The sequence below is a fragment of the Triticum dicoccoides genome, chromosome 3A (assembly GCF_002162155.2).
Source record: "Triticum dicoccoides isolate Atlit2015 ecotype Zavitan chromosome 3A, WEW_v2.0, whole genome shotgun sequence".
In the NCBI taxonomy this organism is placed as follows: Eukaryota; Viridiplantae; Streptophyta; class Magnoliopsida; order Poales; family Poaceae; genus Triticum; species Triticum dicoccoides.
Genome location: NC_041384.1, coordinates 220,227,917 through 220,247,255, shown reverse-complemented (window position 1 = coordinate 220,247,255; position 19,339 = coordinate 220,227,917). Strand labels below are relative to the sequence as shown.

General features: G+C 50.7%; 1 protein-coding gene across 1 annotated transcript in view; it reads left to right on the top strand.

Annotated features, from left to right (window-relative positions):
- The window catches only part of LOC119267932 (translin-associated protein X-like), a 20,071-nt gene extending 1,608 nt beyond the window's left edge, over positions 1-18,463 (top strand). Inside the window, exons 3-7 of the mRNA XM_037549388.1 lie at positions 14,392-14,471; positions 14,994-15,135; positions 15,206-15,355; positions 15,453-15,654; positions 18,077-18,463. Coding sequence (XP_037405285.1) covers positions 14,392-14,471; positions 14,994-15,135; positions 15,206-15,355; positions 15,453-15,654; positions 18,077-18,180 — 678 coding nt within the window. The 3' untranslated portion in view covers positions 18,181-18,463. The remainder of the gene's footprint in view (positions 1-14,391; positions 14,472-14,993; positions 15,136-15,205; positions 15,356-15,452; positions 15,655-18,076) is intronic.
- The last annotated feature ends 876 nt before the right edge of the window (positions 18,464-19,339 follow it).

Genomic DNA, 19,339 nt, shown 5'->3' with positions numbered 1-19,339 from the left:
AAGTTGGTGCCTCTGGATAACACGCCTTGAGAACGTGGTAATCCTCCCAAGTGGCTGCTAAGGCGGGCATGGTTGTCCATTTCACCAGAATCTGCTGGTGTGCCGCGTTACCCTTCTTCACCAGACGACGATCCAAAATTTCTTCTGGTGCGAGGCCAGGAACAGATAGTTCCAATGGCCCTGGCAGTGTAGCAAAAACGGGAGTGTGGTCAGGTATGTGCTCTGCCCCTGGGTAGCTCCAACTTGTATGCAGCTTGACCAATCTTCGACAGGATCTTAAATGTCCCAAAGAACTTCATAGCCAGCTTAGGACAGGGACGATTTACCACTGACTGCAGGCACAAATATACCATTTCCCCTTGTATTTGCACTGCGCCCTGGCCAAATGCTCCTTTAAAACTGCTGTGTGTTGAGTATGGGATGACAGCCAAGCCTGAACATCAGCATTCAGCGAAACTGTCTGACGATGCAACTTGTCCACATTAGGGTCATGTCCATATAATGCTTTGTAAGGAGTACAGCCCAGAGAAGAATGGTACGTGGTATTATACCAAAGTTCTGCCTGAGGTAACCAGGAGGCCCACTTAGCTGGTGAATCGGGTACTGCACAACGCAAATACATCTTCAGACATTGATTTACTCTCTCAGTTTGTCCATCCGTTTGAGGATGATAAGTTGTGCTCATTTGCAGTTCAGTGCCCCATACTCTGAACAGTTCCTTCCAAAAAGCACTGGTGAAGATCTTGTCACAATCAGATACGATGAACTGAAGCAGACCATGCAGTTTGACTATGTTATTCAGAAAAACTTTAGCCACTGAAGCTGCAGTGAACAGGTGTTTCAGACGCAAGAAATGAGTGACTTCAGTAAAAACGATTCACCACTACTAAAATAGCATTAAATCCTTCTGATTTAGGCAAGAACTCAATGAAATCCATACTTGTAGCTTGCCAAGGACCATCAGGTATAGAAAGTGGTTGTAACTGACCTGGCACTTTGCATAATTCATGCTTTGCTTGTTGACAAATGCTACACTGCTTCACAAAGTTTTCCACATCTTTCTTCAGACCAGACCAGCTTGAACAGTTGTTTCACTCTATGATATGTTGGTAGCATGCCTGAATGCCCCCCCCCCCCCTATAGTAGTGGAATGAAAAGCCTGGATTAACTTGGTTTGGAGCCCAGCATTTGCCCCCACTCAGATTTTATCCTCATGTTTAATCAGCCCCTCTTGCAACTGTTATCCAGGGATTAGCATCCAAAGCCAATTTCTGAAGCAGTACTTGAGCAGCAGGATCTACTGTGTAAGAATTCAAAATTTCTTGCGCCCAGACAGGTTTACTAGTGGACATTGCCTGGACTGAAAACAAACGTGCCGCCCTGGAAAGAGCATCAGCTGCTGTGTTCTCCACTCTTTTCTTGTACTGTATAGAGAACTGTAAGCCAACCAGTTTTGTCATAGCCTTCCTTTGCAAATCAGAAGTCAAATTTTGATCTCCCAAGTGGCAAAGACTCTGGTTATCAGTTTTAATCACAAAAGGAGCTCTATACAGATAAGATCTCCTCCTGTCAATGGCCATCATTATAGAAATTGCTTCTCATATATGGAAACCTTTTGGCTGTTAACCCCCAAGGCCTTGTGGTAATAAGCTATGGGATGGCCCTCTTGTGTAAGCACAAGCCCTAATACCAGTATTGCAAGCATCTGTTTCCACAGTAAGGATTTGTTGAAATCTGGTAATGCCAGAACTGGACTAGTAGCCATTGCTTGTTTCAACAATTGAAAAACTCTCTGGGCTGTGTCCATCCACTGGAAGGCCTGTTTCTTGAGAAGAGCTGTCAGTGGTTTAGCCAGTAACCCATAATTCTGGAAAAAAATCCTGTAATATCCAGTGAGCCCTAAATATTCCCTTAACTCAGTGACACTTGTGGGAGTGGGCCAGTCCACCATGGCAGCAGTCTTTGTTGGTTCAGTAGTAACTCCAGCATCTGAAATAATGTGGCCCAAATACTCCATGCTCTGTTGAGCAAAAGAGCATTTACTTTCCTTCACAAACAGCTTATGCTCTTGTAGTTTATCAAACACTGATTGCAGATGTTTCAAATGCTCTTCTAGAGTTTCACTGTATACTAATATATCATCCATGAAGACCAAAACATACTTCCTGTTGGGACCTGCAAATATGAAATTCATAAAGCATTGGCAAGTTGCTGGGGCAGTAAACAACCCAAAAGGCATGACTTTAAACTGATGCTGTCCATTTGTGTTTTAAGTGTTGTTTTGAATTCATCTGCTTCTGTCATTCTGATCTGATGATATCCTGACCTAAGATCCAACTTAGAAAACCACTTAGTGCCTCATAATTCATCCAGTAACTCATCAATCACGGGCAAAAGGCATGACTTTAAACTGATGCTGTCCATTATGTGTTTTAAGTGCTGTTTTTGAATTCATCTGCTTCTGTCATTCTGATCTGATGATATCCTGACCTAAGATCCAACTTAGAAAACCACTTAGTGCCTCATAATTCATCCAGTAACTCATCAATCACTGGCATAGGAAATCTGCTTTTGATAGTTAGAGAATTGAGTTTTCTGTAGTCCACACAAAATCTCCAAGTGCCATCCTTCTTCACCAATAGAACATGAGAGGCAAAAGGGCTTAAACTAGGTGTTATTAGACCAGCTGGGAGAATTCCTGGCCGCGGCAACCAAGCACATCACCGCGGCCTTGCCTACGCCCGGGAGGAGGCCGCGTAGGCCCCTGAACTTTGCTCCCCGCCGTGGCCGCTCTGCGGCCACTTCCTTCCGACGGCGGCGCCCCCAGCGGCCGAAAGACGCGCGCACGTGCAGATCTTGCGCACCCTGGGGATCATCGGGACAAACCAGAAGATCACATCTGCCGAGATGCAAACCTACGAGGGCATGTTTGCGACGCCCATCCCACTCGCTGTACTCAAGGCCATTGCCGCCCTGGTCGACCGAGAGATCCCGAAGTGCCTGACCAACCTGCCGACCACGCCGGCACGCGTTGAGGTTGCATGTGAAGCCTAGGAGAGGCACATCATCTTGCCCGTCGATCCGGTGTTCATGGATCACGGCCTTAAGATAGCGGCGTGGAATGTGCGTGGCCTGAACGCACGTGCTCGGCGCTTTGCCGCCCGCTCGCTGTTGGACACCCACTGCTGCTTCCATTGTATGTCTGCAGGAAACAAAGATGGAATTGCTCTGCTCGTCTGTCGTGCTCGACACACTTGGCTCGAAATTCGACGATTACACATATCTCCCGGTGAATGGCACAAGAGATGGCATTCTTTTGGCAAGGAAGAGCAGGGTTGTGTCTATCATGAACCCTCTGTTCACCACGAATGCCCTCACTGCCACGGTGACCATGCCCACGGGCACGCCCTGGTGGCTATCGGTCGTGTATGGACCTCAGGACGACACGGACAAAATCGCGTTCCTGCAAGAGCTGCGGGAGATCCGCACGGCCTACCCAGGGCCATGGATGCCGTGCGGCGACTTCAACCTTATCCTCCGCTGTCAGATCGTGGGTTTTGGCTAACCCTTGAGGTTCAAACATAGGGGCGCGCACGAAATATTCCTCCTCTCTAGTTCGCTCGCTTGACAATCCCATGGCCTAGCTCGACGAACCCAAGGAACACGAGACACAGAGGTTTATACTGGTTAAGGCCACCGTTGTGGTGTAATACTCTACTCCAGTGTGGTGGTGGATTGCCTCGAGGGCTAGGGATGAACTAGTACAATGGATGAACTGCCTCCTGAGGAGAGGTGTTCTTGAGCTTGATGAGCTGGTGTGTGTGAGGATGGTCTGAATGATCCGTCCGTTGCTACGGTGGTGGCTAGCCCTATTTATAGAGGCCCTGGTCCTCTTCCCAAATGTTAGGCGGGAAGGGATCCAACGACGGCCAAGTTTGAAGGGGGACAACTAGTACAAGCTATCCTGACAAAAGGCGGTCTTCGCCTGCCAAAGGCTCTGGTGGTGACGCTGCTGTGGGCTCCGCGGTGACTTCCGTCCTGCCGTCCTGCTGGCCTTGGTCTCGTTGCATCGATATGGAAACCTTTGTCTGATGCCTCGGGACTCCTCGCCTGCGCCTGCCTCTTTAGCACCAAAGAGGAAACTGGTACACTGCGCCCGCTGGCGCCTGCCTGGCCTTGGTCGTCATGGCTCACGTCACGTGAACCTCGCGAGGTGCCCCTTGCATAGATATCCCCGCTCCTCGGGAGCCAGCCTAGTGAGGCTGCCCCCAGGGAGGTCTTGGCGTCGTCCGCCTCGCGAGGCTTGGCCCCTTGCGAGGGTCTTGAGTTGTTGCAGATGATGGGCCATACCAGGCCGCTGGTGGAGCCACGCCGTGGGCTGCAGGCAGGCAAGTCTGGGTACCCCCGTTCCCAGGACGCCGACAGTAGCCCTGAGGACAAGAGCAATGGTAACCTGAACAGGCGAATGATGGGCAGGTTTCGCCGCCTTGTCAACGACCTCGCTCTGAAGGAAATCTACCTCAACGGGTGCCGCTTTACATGGTCCAACGAGCAGTCCCCGCCTACCCTGGTGCATCTGGACCGCGTGCTCTGCATCTCGGACTGGGAAGACACACACGACGAGTGCCATCTCCGCTGCCTTGCGTTCGTCGTCTCGGACCATTGCCCATTGTTGTTGGATTGCGCACCCATGCCCGCGTCGCACAGGCGTTTCCATTTTGAGGATTTCTGGCTTAGGCTCGATGGATTCCATGACACGGTGGCTGCGGCTTGGGGCTCGGCTTATGACCCGAATCCCTTCCATCGCCTGATGCTTCGCCTCCAAGCCACAGCCCGTCGACTCACCAGCTGGAGCGCCAAGTCGACCGGCAACATTCGCGACCGAATGGCCATCTCTCGCGAGCTCATATCACGCTTCGACAAGGCTAGGACCGTGTTGTATCCCCGCCAGAAGACTGGTTGAGGAAGCACCTAAAGATCACATACCTCGGCCTTGCGTCCATGGAGTGCACTATTGCCAGACAGCGCGCGCATTGCCATGCTCAAGGAGGGCGACACCAATGCCGGTTTCTTCCATCAGCAATGCTCCTTCCGCCGACAGAAGAATCGAATATACAACCTTGCCGTGGATGGGCACGTACTCACCGACCAGGACATGATGGCGCGGGCTACATTCGAGCACTTCGACAGGATCCTTGGCTCGACTGCTGACCGGGAACTCACGCTAGAGCTGGATCAGCTCATCGAGCCACGCGACCTCTCTAGCCCGGATGCGCCATTCACCATGGAGGAGGTCTGGGAGGCGATCAAACGCCTCCCCGCCCGCAAGGCGCCAGGGCCTGATGGGTTCACCGCTGAATTCATGCGGGCCTGCTGGACCATCGTGCTACAAGACTTCATGGACGTCTTCCGGCAGCTGTTCGAGATGAGAGGACGCGGCTTCCACAAGCTGAACCAAGCCTTGGTGACCTTGCTCCCCAAGCGAGCTGACGCCCAGCAGCTAAGCGACTACTGACCGATTTGCTTGATACATCTTGTGGCCAAAATCTTCGCCAAGGTCCTCTCGCTGCGCCTCGCTCCCAGGCTGGATGCCCTAGTCAGCCGGAACCAAAACGCATTCATCCAGGGCCGGAGCCTTGACGACAACTTCGTCCTCATCAAGCAATCCCTACGGATGCTACATCAGCTCGGGGCCCCACGGATCATGCTGAAGCTCGACTTAACGCGCGCCTTCGACTCCATATCTTGGCCATTCCTCTTTGAGGTCTTGGCGACAATATGGGTTCGGAGACAGATTTCTGGAGTGGCTCGCGATCCTGCTTTCGACGGCGAGCACTCGCGTCCTGCTGAATGGAGAACCCAGCCCCCCAATATGGCACCGAGGTGGCCTACGACAGGGCGATCTCTCTCTACGTGGATGATGTGATGCTTTTCTGCCACGCCACGCCGGAGGATGTTGCCGTCGTCAAGGGAATCCTAGCCCTATTCGGCAAGGCGAGCGGGCTAATGGTTAACTACACCAAGAGCTCGGCCACTACCCTGCATGGCGACCTGCTGGCCGATGAGGCGACCGCTCAGCTCGGGTGTTCGGTAGCGCAGCTCCCCATAACTTACCTCGGCATCCCGCTGACGACACGCCGGCCCACTGCCACCCAGCTACACCCCCTCGTTGACTCGGTGGCTGCCAGACCTCCGACTTGGAAGGCGTGGCTCATGAACAAGGCGGGGCGGCTCGCCCTGGTCAAGTCTGTCCTATGCGCGATCCCCGTACACTAGTTGCTTGCGTTCTCTTCGCCCAAGAAAACGCTGAAGCAGCTAGAGAACATCCTGAGGGGTTTCCTTTGGGCTGGACGCGCCATCGCCAATGGCGGCCAGTGCCACGTCAATTGGCGCCATGTGTGCAGACCCATTGAGTACGGCGGGTTAGGGGTCCGCGACCTGGAGCGCGCTGGACTTGCGTTGCGCATGCGATGGATGTGGCTCGCCCGCATGGACCCTGACCGCGCTTGGCAAGGTCTTGACCTACAGTTCACACATGAGGAGCGAGCGATGTTCTTCGCCTCCACCACTATGAGCATCGGCAATGGTCTCACCACGTTGTTCTGGGAGGATCGCTGGATCAATGGGCAGTCCGTCCTTGATCTCACCCCACTGCTCTACCAATGCATCCCCAAACAGCGACACAAATCAAGGACGGTCGCTGATGGACTCGCCAACAACACCTGGGCGCGTGATATACAGGGGACGCTGGGGCTGCACGAGATCGGCCAATACTTGCTCCTTTGGCAAGCCGTGAGCCACATCACTTTCTCGAACGAGCCGGACCGCTTGCTCTGGAGGTGGACGGCCAACGGATGCTACTCGGCGCAATCTTGCTATGCGGCCAGCTTCCAGGGTTCTACACGATGCCCCTCATGGAAGTTGATATGGAAAAGTTGGGATCCACCAAGGGTAAAGTTCTTTCACTGGTTGGCAGCCCAGGATCGCTGCTGGACAGCCGAAAGGCTCGCCAGGCGCGGGCTGGATCATCACCCCAGATGCCTCCTTTGCGACCAGGCCGTGGAATCACTACAGCACCTGCTCCTGGCCTGTCGCTTTGCTCGCCAGACATGGCATACCATCCTCGACCGGCTCCGGTTGCCAGCCCAGCCGCCCGATCAAGAACCCAATTTCATGGAGTGGTGGCTGCGCGCAAGGGTGGCCACACCACCGGCACATCGCAAGGCCCTCAAGTCCATCACATTGCTCGTCCCCTGGATGATATGGAAGCACAGGAATGCATGCGTTTTCGACAATGCTTCACCATCTATCGAAACACTAGTGGATAGGATCAAAGAGGAGGCCCGGTGTTGGGCAAAAGCAGGCGCCCAGGGGCCGCGGGTTGTTCTGCCCACAACCTGGGACGTCCACTGACCGGTCACAGAACCATGTATCAACTCACCTCCTAGGAGGTCTTCCATCTTTTCAATGAAATGAAGCGCAAAGGTTTTTTGCGTTTTCTCGAAAAAAAGCATTTCAGCGACCTGTCTCTCAATTTCATCTTTCCGCAAAGGACAGTATCTATAAGGCGGTTGGCATTAGGAACAAGGTGAATGGCACGGTCAAACTCTCTATGGGGACGCAGGGTCTTGGGATCAATAAACACTGCTTTGTTAGTCTTCAACACTTTTTCAAGAAAACGCAAATAGCTTTTGCGTTTCATTGCATTGGAAAGATAGGGAATTTACATCCTCCTAGGAGGCATTTTCACAGCCGCCATGGGCTCAGTGGACATCCCAAGATGATGGCAAAACGACCCTGAGCCCTTGAGCTCCGGCCTTTGCCCAACATCAGGCCTCGTCCTTGATCGTGTCTAGAAGCTCATTGAGCGAGGGGCTAACATGGTCAAAAACGCACGCATTCCTATGCTTCCAGATCATCCACGGCACCAAGAGCGCTGCGGATTTCAGCGCCTTGCGTAGAGTGGGCGGTGTGAACTCCTTCGCACGCAGCCACCAGTCCATAAGCGAATCATCGTGCTCGGGTGTCGGCGCCGGCAAGCGCAGCCAAGACAGGACCTCATGCCATGTCTGCCTGGTGAATGGGCATGTGAGCATCAAGTGTCTGATCGTCTCCGGTTCCTGGTCACACAGCAGGCACCGCGGGTGATGCTGCAGGCCGCGGCGCGCGAGTCGCTCGGCAGTCCAGCAGCGGTCTTGGCAGGCCAGCCAATGGAAGAACTTCACTCTAGGCGGCGCCCAGGTCCTCCAAATGAGCTTCCAAGAGTGGCAGCCCCTCGCTCCATGGAATGTTGCCCGGTAGCATGACTGGGCCGTGTATGTGCCACTAGTGGTCCAGCTCCAAAGTAGCTTGTCCGGCACGTTGGACAGCTGGATGTGCTGCACCAAGTGCCAAAGCTTGAGGTACTGACCGATCTCAGGAAGGCCTAGCAGACCTTGGATGTCACATGCCCATAGGTTGTTGGCCATGGCCTCCGCCATCGTTCTCGTCTTCCGGCGCTGCTTGGGGATGCACTGAAAGAGCATGGGCACGAGCTCACGGACGCCCTGGCCGCCAAGCCAGCGATCTGCCCAGAAAAGTGCGGTCCTTCCATCTTCGAGGGCCATGGTTGTCGAGGCGTAAAAGAGCGCGCGCTCCTCCGAAGTGAATTGCAGGTCCAGCCCTTGCCATGCTTTGTCCGTGTCCGTGCGTGCTAGCCATAGCCAGCGGAACCGTAGTGAGAGTCCAGTGCGCTCCAGGTCCCGGACGCCCAGCCCACCATACTCAAGCGGTCGGCAAACCCGGCGCCAATTCACGTGGCAGTGACCACCGAGAGCATCCACACGGCCGGCCCATAGGAACCCGCGCTGGATCTTCTCGAGCTGCTTTAAGGTTTTCTTTGGGGGCGCGAGCACGAGGAGTTGGTGGATAGGTATGGCGTTGAGTACCGACTTGACAAGCGCAAGTCGTCCAGCTTTGTTCATCAGCCAAGCCTTCCACGAGGGGAGCCGGCCCGCCACCGCGTCGACGAGGGGCTGCAGCTGAGCTGCAGAGGGGCGGCGGGTGGTGAGCGGGATGCCTAGGTAGGTGACCGGCAAGGTCGCGACGGGGCACCCAAGCAGCTCCACCACCCCCTCGGCGGAGTCGTCGCCATGTATGATCGTGACCGAGCTCTTGGCGTAGTTCACCCGTAGCCCCGATGCCGTGCCGAACACGTCCAGGATGCCTTTGACAGCGGATACCTCCTCAAGAGTGGCATGGCAGAAGAGCATCACATCGTCGGCGTAGAGAGAGATCACCGGAATGGCACGACGGGGGTGTAGCTGCTGGAGGATGCCAGACTGTAGGGCGTGGCGCATCAGCCTTCCAAGAGTGTCCACCGCCAACACGAAGAGCTGTGGGGAGGTGGAGTCGCCTTGCCTCAGCCCGCGGCGGTGCCAGATCGGCGGGCCGGGGTCTCCGTTGAGCATGACCCGAGTGCTTGCCGAGGATAGCAGGATGGCCAGCCATTCTCTGAATCGGTCCCCAAACCCATATTGGCGCAACACCTCAAAGAGGAAGGGCCAGGATATGGAGTCAAAGGCACGAGTGAGGTCGAGCTTGAGCATGATCTTGGGCGCGCCAAGTTGGTGCAGCATCTTGAGGGATTGCCGGACAAGTGTGAAGTTGTCGTGAAGAGTACGTCCGGCAATGAACGCGTTCTGGTTGCGGCTGAGGAGGCTGTCGAGCTTGGGGGTGAGACGCAGTGAGAGGACCTTCGCGAAGATCTTGGCCACTATGTGGATCAAGCAGATCGGCCGGTAGTCTCCGGGCTGCTGAGCGTCCGCGCGCTTGGGCAGCAGGGTAAGCAACGCTTGGTTGAGCCTGCTAAACCCGCGTCCGCGCAGCGTGTACAACAGCTCGAACACGCTCCAAATGTCGTGCCGTATGATGCTCCAGCAAGCACGCAGAAATTCCGCGGTGAAGCCGTCCGGCCCGGGCGCTTTTCACGCCGGCATGCACTTGACGGCCTCCCATATCTCCTCCTGGCTGAAGGGCTCGTCGAGGCATGTGAGGTCGCTGGGTATAATGAGTTGGGAGAGATCAAGCGTGTGTTCTTGGTCCACGGCAGTGCCCAGCAAGCCATCAAAATGCGTGAACGCCGCGCTGGCCATCTCCTCATGATCGGTGAGCACCTGACCGTCGACGACAAGACCGTGAATGCGATTCTTTTGCCGTCGGAAGGAGCATTGCCTGTGGAAAAAACTCGTGTTGGCGTCGCCGTCCTTGAGAGTCGCGATGCGGGCTCGCTGCCTGGCGATCGTGCGCTCCATGGAAGCCATGCCCAGGTAGGTGACCTTAAGCTGCTTGCGAAGCCACTCCTCTGGAGGCGAGAGTGCCCGGTCCTCACGCGCCTTGTCAAAGCGCAGGATCAGCTCGCGGGAGATGACAAGCTTCTCCCGGATGTTGCCCCTGGACTTGGCGCTCCAGCTGGATAGGCGGTGGGTAGTGGCCTGAAGGCGCTTGACCAGCCTCCAGAAGGGGTCGTCGTCGTGCACCGAGCTCCAGGCCGTGGCAACAGTGTCGTGGAAGCCGTCCAGCCGAAGCCAATAGTCCTCGAAGTGGAAGCGCTTGCGAGCCGTCGGCATGGGGGAGCAATCCAGCAGCAACGGACAGTGGTCTGACACGACCGAAGCGAGACATCGGAGGTGGCACTCGCCGTGCGCATCTTCCCAATCCGAGGTGCAGAGGACGCGGTCCAGGTGCACCAACGTGGGCGGCGACTGCTCGTTCGACCACGTGAAGCGGCGCCCATTGAGATAGACCTCCTTTAAGGCGAGGTCGTTGATGACGCGGCGAAACCTTCCCATCATGCGTCGGTGCAGGCCACCCATGTTTTTGTCCTCGTCCCGGAGAATGAGGTTGAAATCGCCACAGAGCATCCATGGGCCGGGGCATGCCGCACGTATGTCGCGCAGCTCCTGGAGGAACAGGATCTTATCAGCGTCTTCCTGGGGGCCGTAGACCGTCGTAAGCCACCACGGTGTCCCGGAGGCCACGGTCACCTTGGCCGTGAGCGCGTTCTGGGTCAGCAGGGGGTCGGAGATCGAGACGACTCTGCTCTTCCAAGCGATGAGGATGCCGCCTCGCATGCCAACAGCCGGGAGGTAAGCGTAGTCATCGAACTCGGAACCGAGGATGTCAAGCACGATGGGCGAGTAGATCAAAGCCATCTTAGTTTCTTGTAGGCATACAATGGCGGCGCCGGTGGTGTCCAGCAGAGATCGTATGGCACGACGCCGGGCGCGCGAGTTAAGCTCTCGAACATTCCAAACTGCAATCTTTATTCTGTGATCCATGGACAAGGGGTCGACGAGGAGGGTGCTGGCGGGCCTAGCTCTCGCAGGCAACGGCCTCGTGCGTGGGGGAGACGATGCACGCTGGGATCTCCCGATCAACCAGGGCGGCGATGGCCTTGAGCACCAACAGGGGGATTGGCGCTGCGAACATGTCGTCGTAGGCTTTCATCTCGATGGCAGTGATCTTCTGGTTGGTGCCAACTATCCCCAGGGTGCGTAGGATCTGCACATGAGCCCTCCTTTCTGCCGTCGGCGGCGCTGCCACGGGTGTGGCGACGGCCGCGGAGCGGCCTCGGCGTGGGGCAAAGTTGAGAGGGCGGCGTGGCCGCTTCTCTGGGGTCGGCAAGGACGCACTGATGTGTTTCGTGGCTGCGGCGAGGAACTCGCCGAGCGTCCAAGCCTGCTGCTGCAGAGTCGCCCGGCAGCGCGATCGACGCATCGTGATAGGCGGCGATGCAAACCGTCCAGAAGCCGGGGATCGAGGCCCGAGGCCAGGCGCGGGCGTGACGGATTCCCCGGGCCGCTGCAGAATTGAGATCAGTCCCTGGGCCCCGGCGGTGGCCCTCGGTTGCAGCAGTGGTGGAGATGCGGCCTCAGCATCGGGTGGCCCATCCCCACTTGGCCCAACATGGGGGGTGGCCTCGGGCGCGTACGTGAGAGCAGATGGGGCGGCAACCGGTGTGTCCCCTCCCGCCAGAAACCCAAGAGTGGGGCCGGAGGGCAGCGAGGACTGGGCAGCTGGGGTTCCTGGGCCCGCCGTGGGACCAGGGGTGGGCGAGGCGCCGCTTTGCCCCGACAGGGCGACAGGCGATCCAGACCGCTCTGAATCTTCTGGCGAACCCACGGAGCTCGAGCTCAACACTTGCTGTACTTCAGTTGGGACTTGAGCACCTGGAGTAGCAGTAATGGGTTGTAACACAGCTGTGGCCCAGATGTCATTAGCCTTCTCCCGTTTCAGCAGCTGGTCCATAGAAATTTCTTGGATAGACTCTTGCTTGGCAGGTAAGATCTCTTGTAACTTCACTTCTTTTCTCTGATACACAAACTGAGTCCACTTCTCAGCCCAATGACATTGCATTACACCCCACTGTTCCAGCTAGTGCATCCCTAAAATAATGTCATCTCCTGGCAGTGGTAACACTTTCGTGGAGCTTGTGAAATTATGGCCCTGAATCCACCAGGTTAAGTTGGGTACAAATTCAGTGTATGCCACCAAGTCTCTATTGGCCACTTTAACTTGCAAGGGCTGAGTCAGTTTTTCTGCAGTAACTGGCACTCTGCTCAACAGGGCCTGATCCACAAAGGTGTGTACTGCCTGAATCAATGAGCACCAGTACCACTTGATTTCCCATGAGAGCCCTGAGTTGAATAGTTTTAGGATGTGAAGCTCCAGACAAAGCTGTCACAGAGATAGTAGCACACTCTTCCTGAAAATTGTCCACTAAAGCATCTAAGACATATTATCTCATGAGGATCAATCACTTCAGCTGCCTTAAGTTGAGCTGTAGGAGCAGGAACCTGCTTGCATGCATGCCCATGCATATATGTTTCTCCACAACTGTAACGCAGACCATTAGCACGTCTATATTCCTTCAACTGTTTGGCTTTCCGCAATTCTCCAGGAGCAAAATTTGGTCTGGTGTCAGTTCTAGTAGATGTATTCTTCTGATAACTAGACTTGTATGATTTCTGTTGAGCCAACAGCCCTTCCTGAACTGTATCATACATGGATGCCACCTGAACATTGGGTGGAAGTTGGAGTCTACCACTGATCTCAGCTCTTCCTTCAGTCCCATGACAAATCTAGCAACCAGAAAAGTATCACTAATTGTGGGCTCATACAACCTTATATTGCACACTAACTGCTGGAACTGAACCTTGTACTCTTCCACTGTATCCAACTGCTTGAGTACCATCAGTGCTTTCATCCTCTCTCTATGAATATTCACATGAAACTCCTGTAAAATAGCCTCACAAAACTGCTCCGAAGTGTGAAAGGCACTGTGCTGTTTGAATGCCTGATACCAGTGTGCAGATTTATCTGACAGATACAGTCAGGCAGAAGTAACTTTGAAATTATCAGGGATATTGATACAACTGGAAGAATGCTTCACACTTATCGATCCAAATCCTTACATCCATACCATCAAAGCAAGGAAAATCCATCTTAGGCATCCAGGAGCGCTTCCCAGCAGGTTCATCCGTAGCTAGAGGAACAGTATGATCGACAGCGGGCAAATTGACATGTACCTGAGGAAAACACTGCAGCGGACGAGCAGCAACTCCTGGTGCTGCCCCAAGGATCCCATCGGACACATCAGATGCTGTGGGAGAAGAACTCTCACCACTGCCAGCCATGACCGGCTGCTTCCCAAACTGCGCGGCATGCGCCTGCTCCTGTTGAACCTTCCCCAACGTATCACAGGAGAGGTTGACTTTGACCTGTACCTGATCCAGACGTGTCTATTACAACTCACACCCGGCCCGCATGGCCCATTACACAGATGCTAACCAGCCCAACTCTACCATTTGAATTACGCTCCAGCGCTTGACGCCTTTTCAGTCTGGCCTTTACGTCTCCCAGCTCGGCTGACGCCCATGGTCAGTACCTCAGGACTAACACCCAGTTGATGGGAAAGATATTTCCGTTCCTCTCTCCTGGTTGAAGCTAGACTTCTTAGCATCTTTGTTTTCAGATTAAGGCGGAGGTTTGTCTTTGTCATTATACATTTGCACGTGGATATCTATAATAGCATGGCAAAGCTGCAACATCTGTCAGATTTCATTTTCTGTATCTGAGTTCATTGCATGAAATTATCTACTACTTTAGCATTCTGTCTCTTCAGGGTTCCCTGAACTATATTCTAGAAGTTTTTCCTCTTGGGTTAAATGTGCACAATCAACACTCACCATTAGATCTGTTTTTTCCATTAGAATTTGTTCTTCCATTTCACAAACTAAAAGCAGGCATGTTGTCACAGTAGGATGTTTTTTTTTACTCCCTTAGGTTATTCGGTAATTACCGAGTATCAGTGCTTTCATATTATCTTATCACTGTTCTCTATCATTGTAGAATGATAAAAGGGAAAGGCTTGTGAAAGCAAGTCGGGATGTGACAATGAACAGCAAAAAGGTCATCTTTCAGGTCCACAGGTAATTGATACAGAGTGCTGATGACCTGCTTCATCTGAGCATCAAAAGTTGTGCTAGATGTATCATGATTTATCTATTTATTTTTGAAAAAGGAAGAAACTGATTGCGGTTCTCAGAATAACTTGGAGCACTCTTACTTCTTAACCTTGATCTTTTATGAATTAGTATGCTGTGTGACGTTTAAAATGTGGGATGTGGAAATGCCTTCTTTTACAATGAAATTATGTTTGGCTTAGTGTAAACTCGTCATGCTGACTTTTGCCGAACATACCCAAGCCAGTGGGTAGTTGCACAGACAATCAGGAATTCTGCATGAGTTAAGTGGTTCGAAGTATTTGTTTCCTCCAAATCAGATGTGATGATAGAAGCAGGATTTTAGCTTAAAAATCATGTCCATCATGTAGCATGAGGCCTGAAATTATAAACGGCTCTTGGAATTGATCAAACTTACATCTGCAAATCATCTTCAATTTCCAATGTGTGACAGTTCACATTTATTCTTATACTATTTTTCTTCTCCAGGATCAGCAAAAATAACAGGGAGGAAGTTCTTTCAAAGGCGGAAAATGACCTTGCTGCTGTGGTTAACCAGTACATTGGCAAATTAGTAAAAGAACTACAGGGAACCGACTTCTGGAAGCTCAGAAGAGCCTATACCCCTGGTGTTAGTATCAATGTCGTCCTTCTACATTTGTTTTGCCAGAAATCCAACATGTTTTTCATGAATGCTGCAGGTACAAGAATATATTGAGGCCGCAACATTTTGTAGATTTTGCAAGACTGGCACTTTATTGGGTCTAGCTGAAATTAATGATTCTTTGCTTGCTCTAAGTGATGAATCCATTGAGCCCTTGCAGATAAATGTGCTTGACTATCTATTAGGGGTAAATATACTGATACATTTATAAATTATTTATGATCATTTTCCCTTTTCTGTACGTGCTGGAAGTTAATGCTATTTCTGTGCTGCCAATGTCTTAGGTTGCTGATTTGTCAGGAGAGCTAATGAGGCTTGCAATTGGACGTATATCTGATGGGGAAGTTGAACATGCTAAAAATATATGTGCATTTGTACGTGACATTTATAGGGAACTGACCCTTCTTGTGCTACTGATGGATGACAATAATGAGATGAAGAAGAAAATGGAGGTTATGCTTCAAAGTGTAGTGAAAATTGAGAATGGTATCACTTCTTTCATGCCCAACAGTATTGAACTTTCCGATGATTCTTCATTTGTGCAACGTATGCTAAGTACATGAATGATCTAAACCTTTTGTTCGGAGACATATGGTGATGATGGAGTCACCGATTGGGGGAGGACTAGAACTGGAATAGCCAGCGAAAGAGGGAAAATTGCAGCAGAATTTATGGATTGTTTAGTTTGAAGAAAAAACTCTTCTCAGTACGGGTTAATCCATTGAACAATTACATGAATTTTGGTGGAAACAACCCTTGTTTGTTATTCCATTGCTTAGGTCCAACCAATGTGGTGCTAGCCTTATATACTGCTTAGAGTGGATAAAAACTAAAGGTATTGACACTAGGCTTGGACGTGCTTGCTGACTGTAGCTAATTTACCTTGTTGCACAATCCATGGGCTCAAATGCAAGGAAATTATGCACTCCAGTGGTGAATTTAATCAGAAGAAGCAGCGATTAACATTAGCACAACATATAAACTAGACATGATACAAACTCAAAATACTAGCATGATCACAGCATTGCATCTCACTCATGTATCATGACAAAAAAAAACTTAATAGACCTACCATATTGGCGATATAAATATCGGCTTCCATAGATGTTGCCAAGAGGCGCAGAAATGTTGTCTATGAACTGGTGTATATTTACGCAAATGTAGTCACCTATTTATTGATTAAATTAATCATGAAAGTTCGTAAATTTCTGATAGATAATCAGCTACATATGACACTTAAGAATCTGGATTTGTAGATTATTAAATATCAGTTACACCCTGGTAAAAGGTTGGAGCGTACTATCTTCACATGTACATAATGCTATATAATTTAGTGTGTTCTCCTTGACTCTTGTCACACTCACACCTTAGTTCCCAGACCACCAACTGATCTTAAATGTTGATTCTTACTTGCCAGTTACCACCAGTATATGCTAACAAAAAGAGGATTTTTTCTGCTTTTGCTAGAATAGCTTATCTTTTAAGAAGGTTCTCCTCAACTGAAAATGTGTTGTCCGGTAGTTGCAAAGTTATATTGTGAAATTGGCAGTCCTTTGCTGCCTTTGTTTGTAAGGACTAATGATTCTGCTATTGCTTTAGACATTATTTAGCAGTTAATTAAGCGTGATTTTCGTTCTTAAATCACATGTTTTTGTTTGATCTTGTGTTCCTTTATTTATCTGTACTTTTATTTCTACGGTGACACTAGGTATCCCATCTTTAAATCATTTTGTTCTACACATGCAACAAGAACCACCATGATTATGTTAAAGTTTATCAAGGATCAAACTAGCATGAGTAATATATTTGTTTGGTTAATAGTGTTTTTAAGTATACCCAACCTGAACTAGGGTTGGTTTTAATCGTGCTATTTAAGTTCACATCTGAACTTTCTTGTTGTACCATGTGCTAGTCAACTAGAATCATTCAGTGGGACCTTAATTGTGTCTGTCAAAAGGTCGTTGTCTGTTGCAGTACCTCTAGAAAAGTCCCGTGTTGGTTTGCACTCGGACGTTTCACATTTTTAAATAAAAAAGGGTGGTGTGTATTTTGTACATTCAGAGGTGGGTGCTTGTGTTTAGACCTTGAACCTACATGTTCAGAGTTGATTTTTACCAACATGTGCATCTTTAAAAATTCTCAACAAATTTTAATGTACATTTGCACAAGTATGTAAACCTTGAACCTACATGTTCAGAGTTGATTTTTTTTTTTACAATTCTTCAAAATGCAACCTTAAATTCAAGCAAACATCCTTGCGGGTACAGTAGCTTTTCCCAAAAAGCTGTTTTACTTTGAATTTATTGAATATGAAGGACAAACTAGTACACGATGTTTCCGCTGTTTATAAATAATAATTGTAATCCACTTAGTTTAAATGGTTTGATTCTCTGCCGCAATGATTAGTTTAGAAGCTTTTGTAGTTTTTACTTTTTCTGAACTATCTGGCACAAAAAATTGGCATAGCTGAAAATTGATAATTTAGCTTATTCAAATATTTCGACGTTTGCTTCTATTTTGTGGAATTACATTTCAAGCACAACAGGTTCACAAGTACTGGGGATAGCTTAGGTGTGCTGTGCCGTCTACTTCATCAATTATCCTTTTGCTTTTGTTTCGATACTGTTGATGTTATTCTCCTGCCTATCTTACTGTCACTTTTTGTCGGCGTATTTCTGTTTTTAAAACACATCGCACTAGAGGCACTCCGTGTTTGTTGATTTCCCCCCGGCAGTGTTTCTCTATGTAGGTGTGCTGATTTAGTTTAGATCCACCTTCTCTGAATACCTAGATTTGCATTTGTGGTATCATCATCATCATCTTATGTTCGTTATTGTTGGATCCATATTAGGGCAGATGCAATTATACTTCTGCTGACTTTGACGCTGTGCATGTATATGTTATACAGCTTGCTTCAGTGTTCATGTGAGAGGATCTGAATACATCCCTATGCTGGGAACATCTGGCGAGTCAGACTACCCCTTCTTCGGTGCCGCCGATTATGACCAATGAAGCCAGACTGCCTAACAGGCATGTTTCTGGGACCTATCTCAAAAAAGAAGCTTTGAACACGACTATTATTTGTTGCTTGTGCACATCACACCGTAGAACATGTAATCCCGGCCCTCAGCTACCTGTATTCTGTAGCATTGCAAGACTAACCTTCTAGCATTATTCTTCTATGCACTGGTTGTTTCTGTTTCTTTATCTTCTGATGCTCTTTTCTCCCCTCCAGAAAGTCTCTTGAGTGCTCTGAACCATTTGCTCTAATCACCTGATATGCCTTCGGACCTCACCTAAGTAGAGAGAAAATAATTGTCTTGTTAATACAATTTCAAGAAAAATATCAAATCTTCAATTAGTTTGGATTGCTTACCACATGTGTCACGTGGTAAGTCTTAATTAAGGGCGCGTTCGGTGGCCCTCCGCTCCGCTCTGCTCCTGGAGCGGACAGAGCTGGAATTATAATCCCTGGAGCGAGATAACAGCTGCTCCGTAGATTCTTGGATTTGAAGGAGTGGTGGAGTGTCGAACGCGGCCTAAGTGAGGTGTACATGATAATTCTCTCATGCGGCCACCTTGGAACATTGGGAGAGGTCGTATCCTGCCCATAGGAAATTGGCCAGCGGTAGCCGCGGATCAACAGGCCTAGTTTTCAGTTGGTCACTGCACGGGCGTTGGATACATGCTGTGTGTGGCCGTCGGATGTCTTCCCATGTCGTTTCTTCTCCCCCAAAAGATCAAATCCGACTAGCGCCATCTGAAGAAAGGAGCAGCGGCGCTGTTTGACAGTTGCCGTGAACGAGCGAGGTGACCAGCCTGGAAGCACCAGCGCCGGTCGCAGCGCCCCATTGACAAGCTCGCGCCTCGGTTTGCTGATCGCAGCAAAAACTCCTGCTGGTAGTAGCCAACATGTGTGCCAGTTCGAGCAAAAGACCTCATCGGTGCTGCCACCCCGTCGCCATTGTAGCAAAACTGCTCAACGATGGTAGCTTTTGTGGTTGCCGGATGCAACAAAACATGGTGCCACCCCCTGTCTCCCCCAAACCACGCCCATCGATTGGAGCAAAAAAAATCCACCAGTCCAAGCTTCTTTTGTTGCTGGTTGTAGCTATCTCGGCATGACATCTTGCCGCCATTGCATCACCTTTTGCCGGTTGCAGCAAAATAG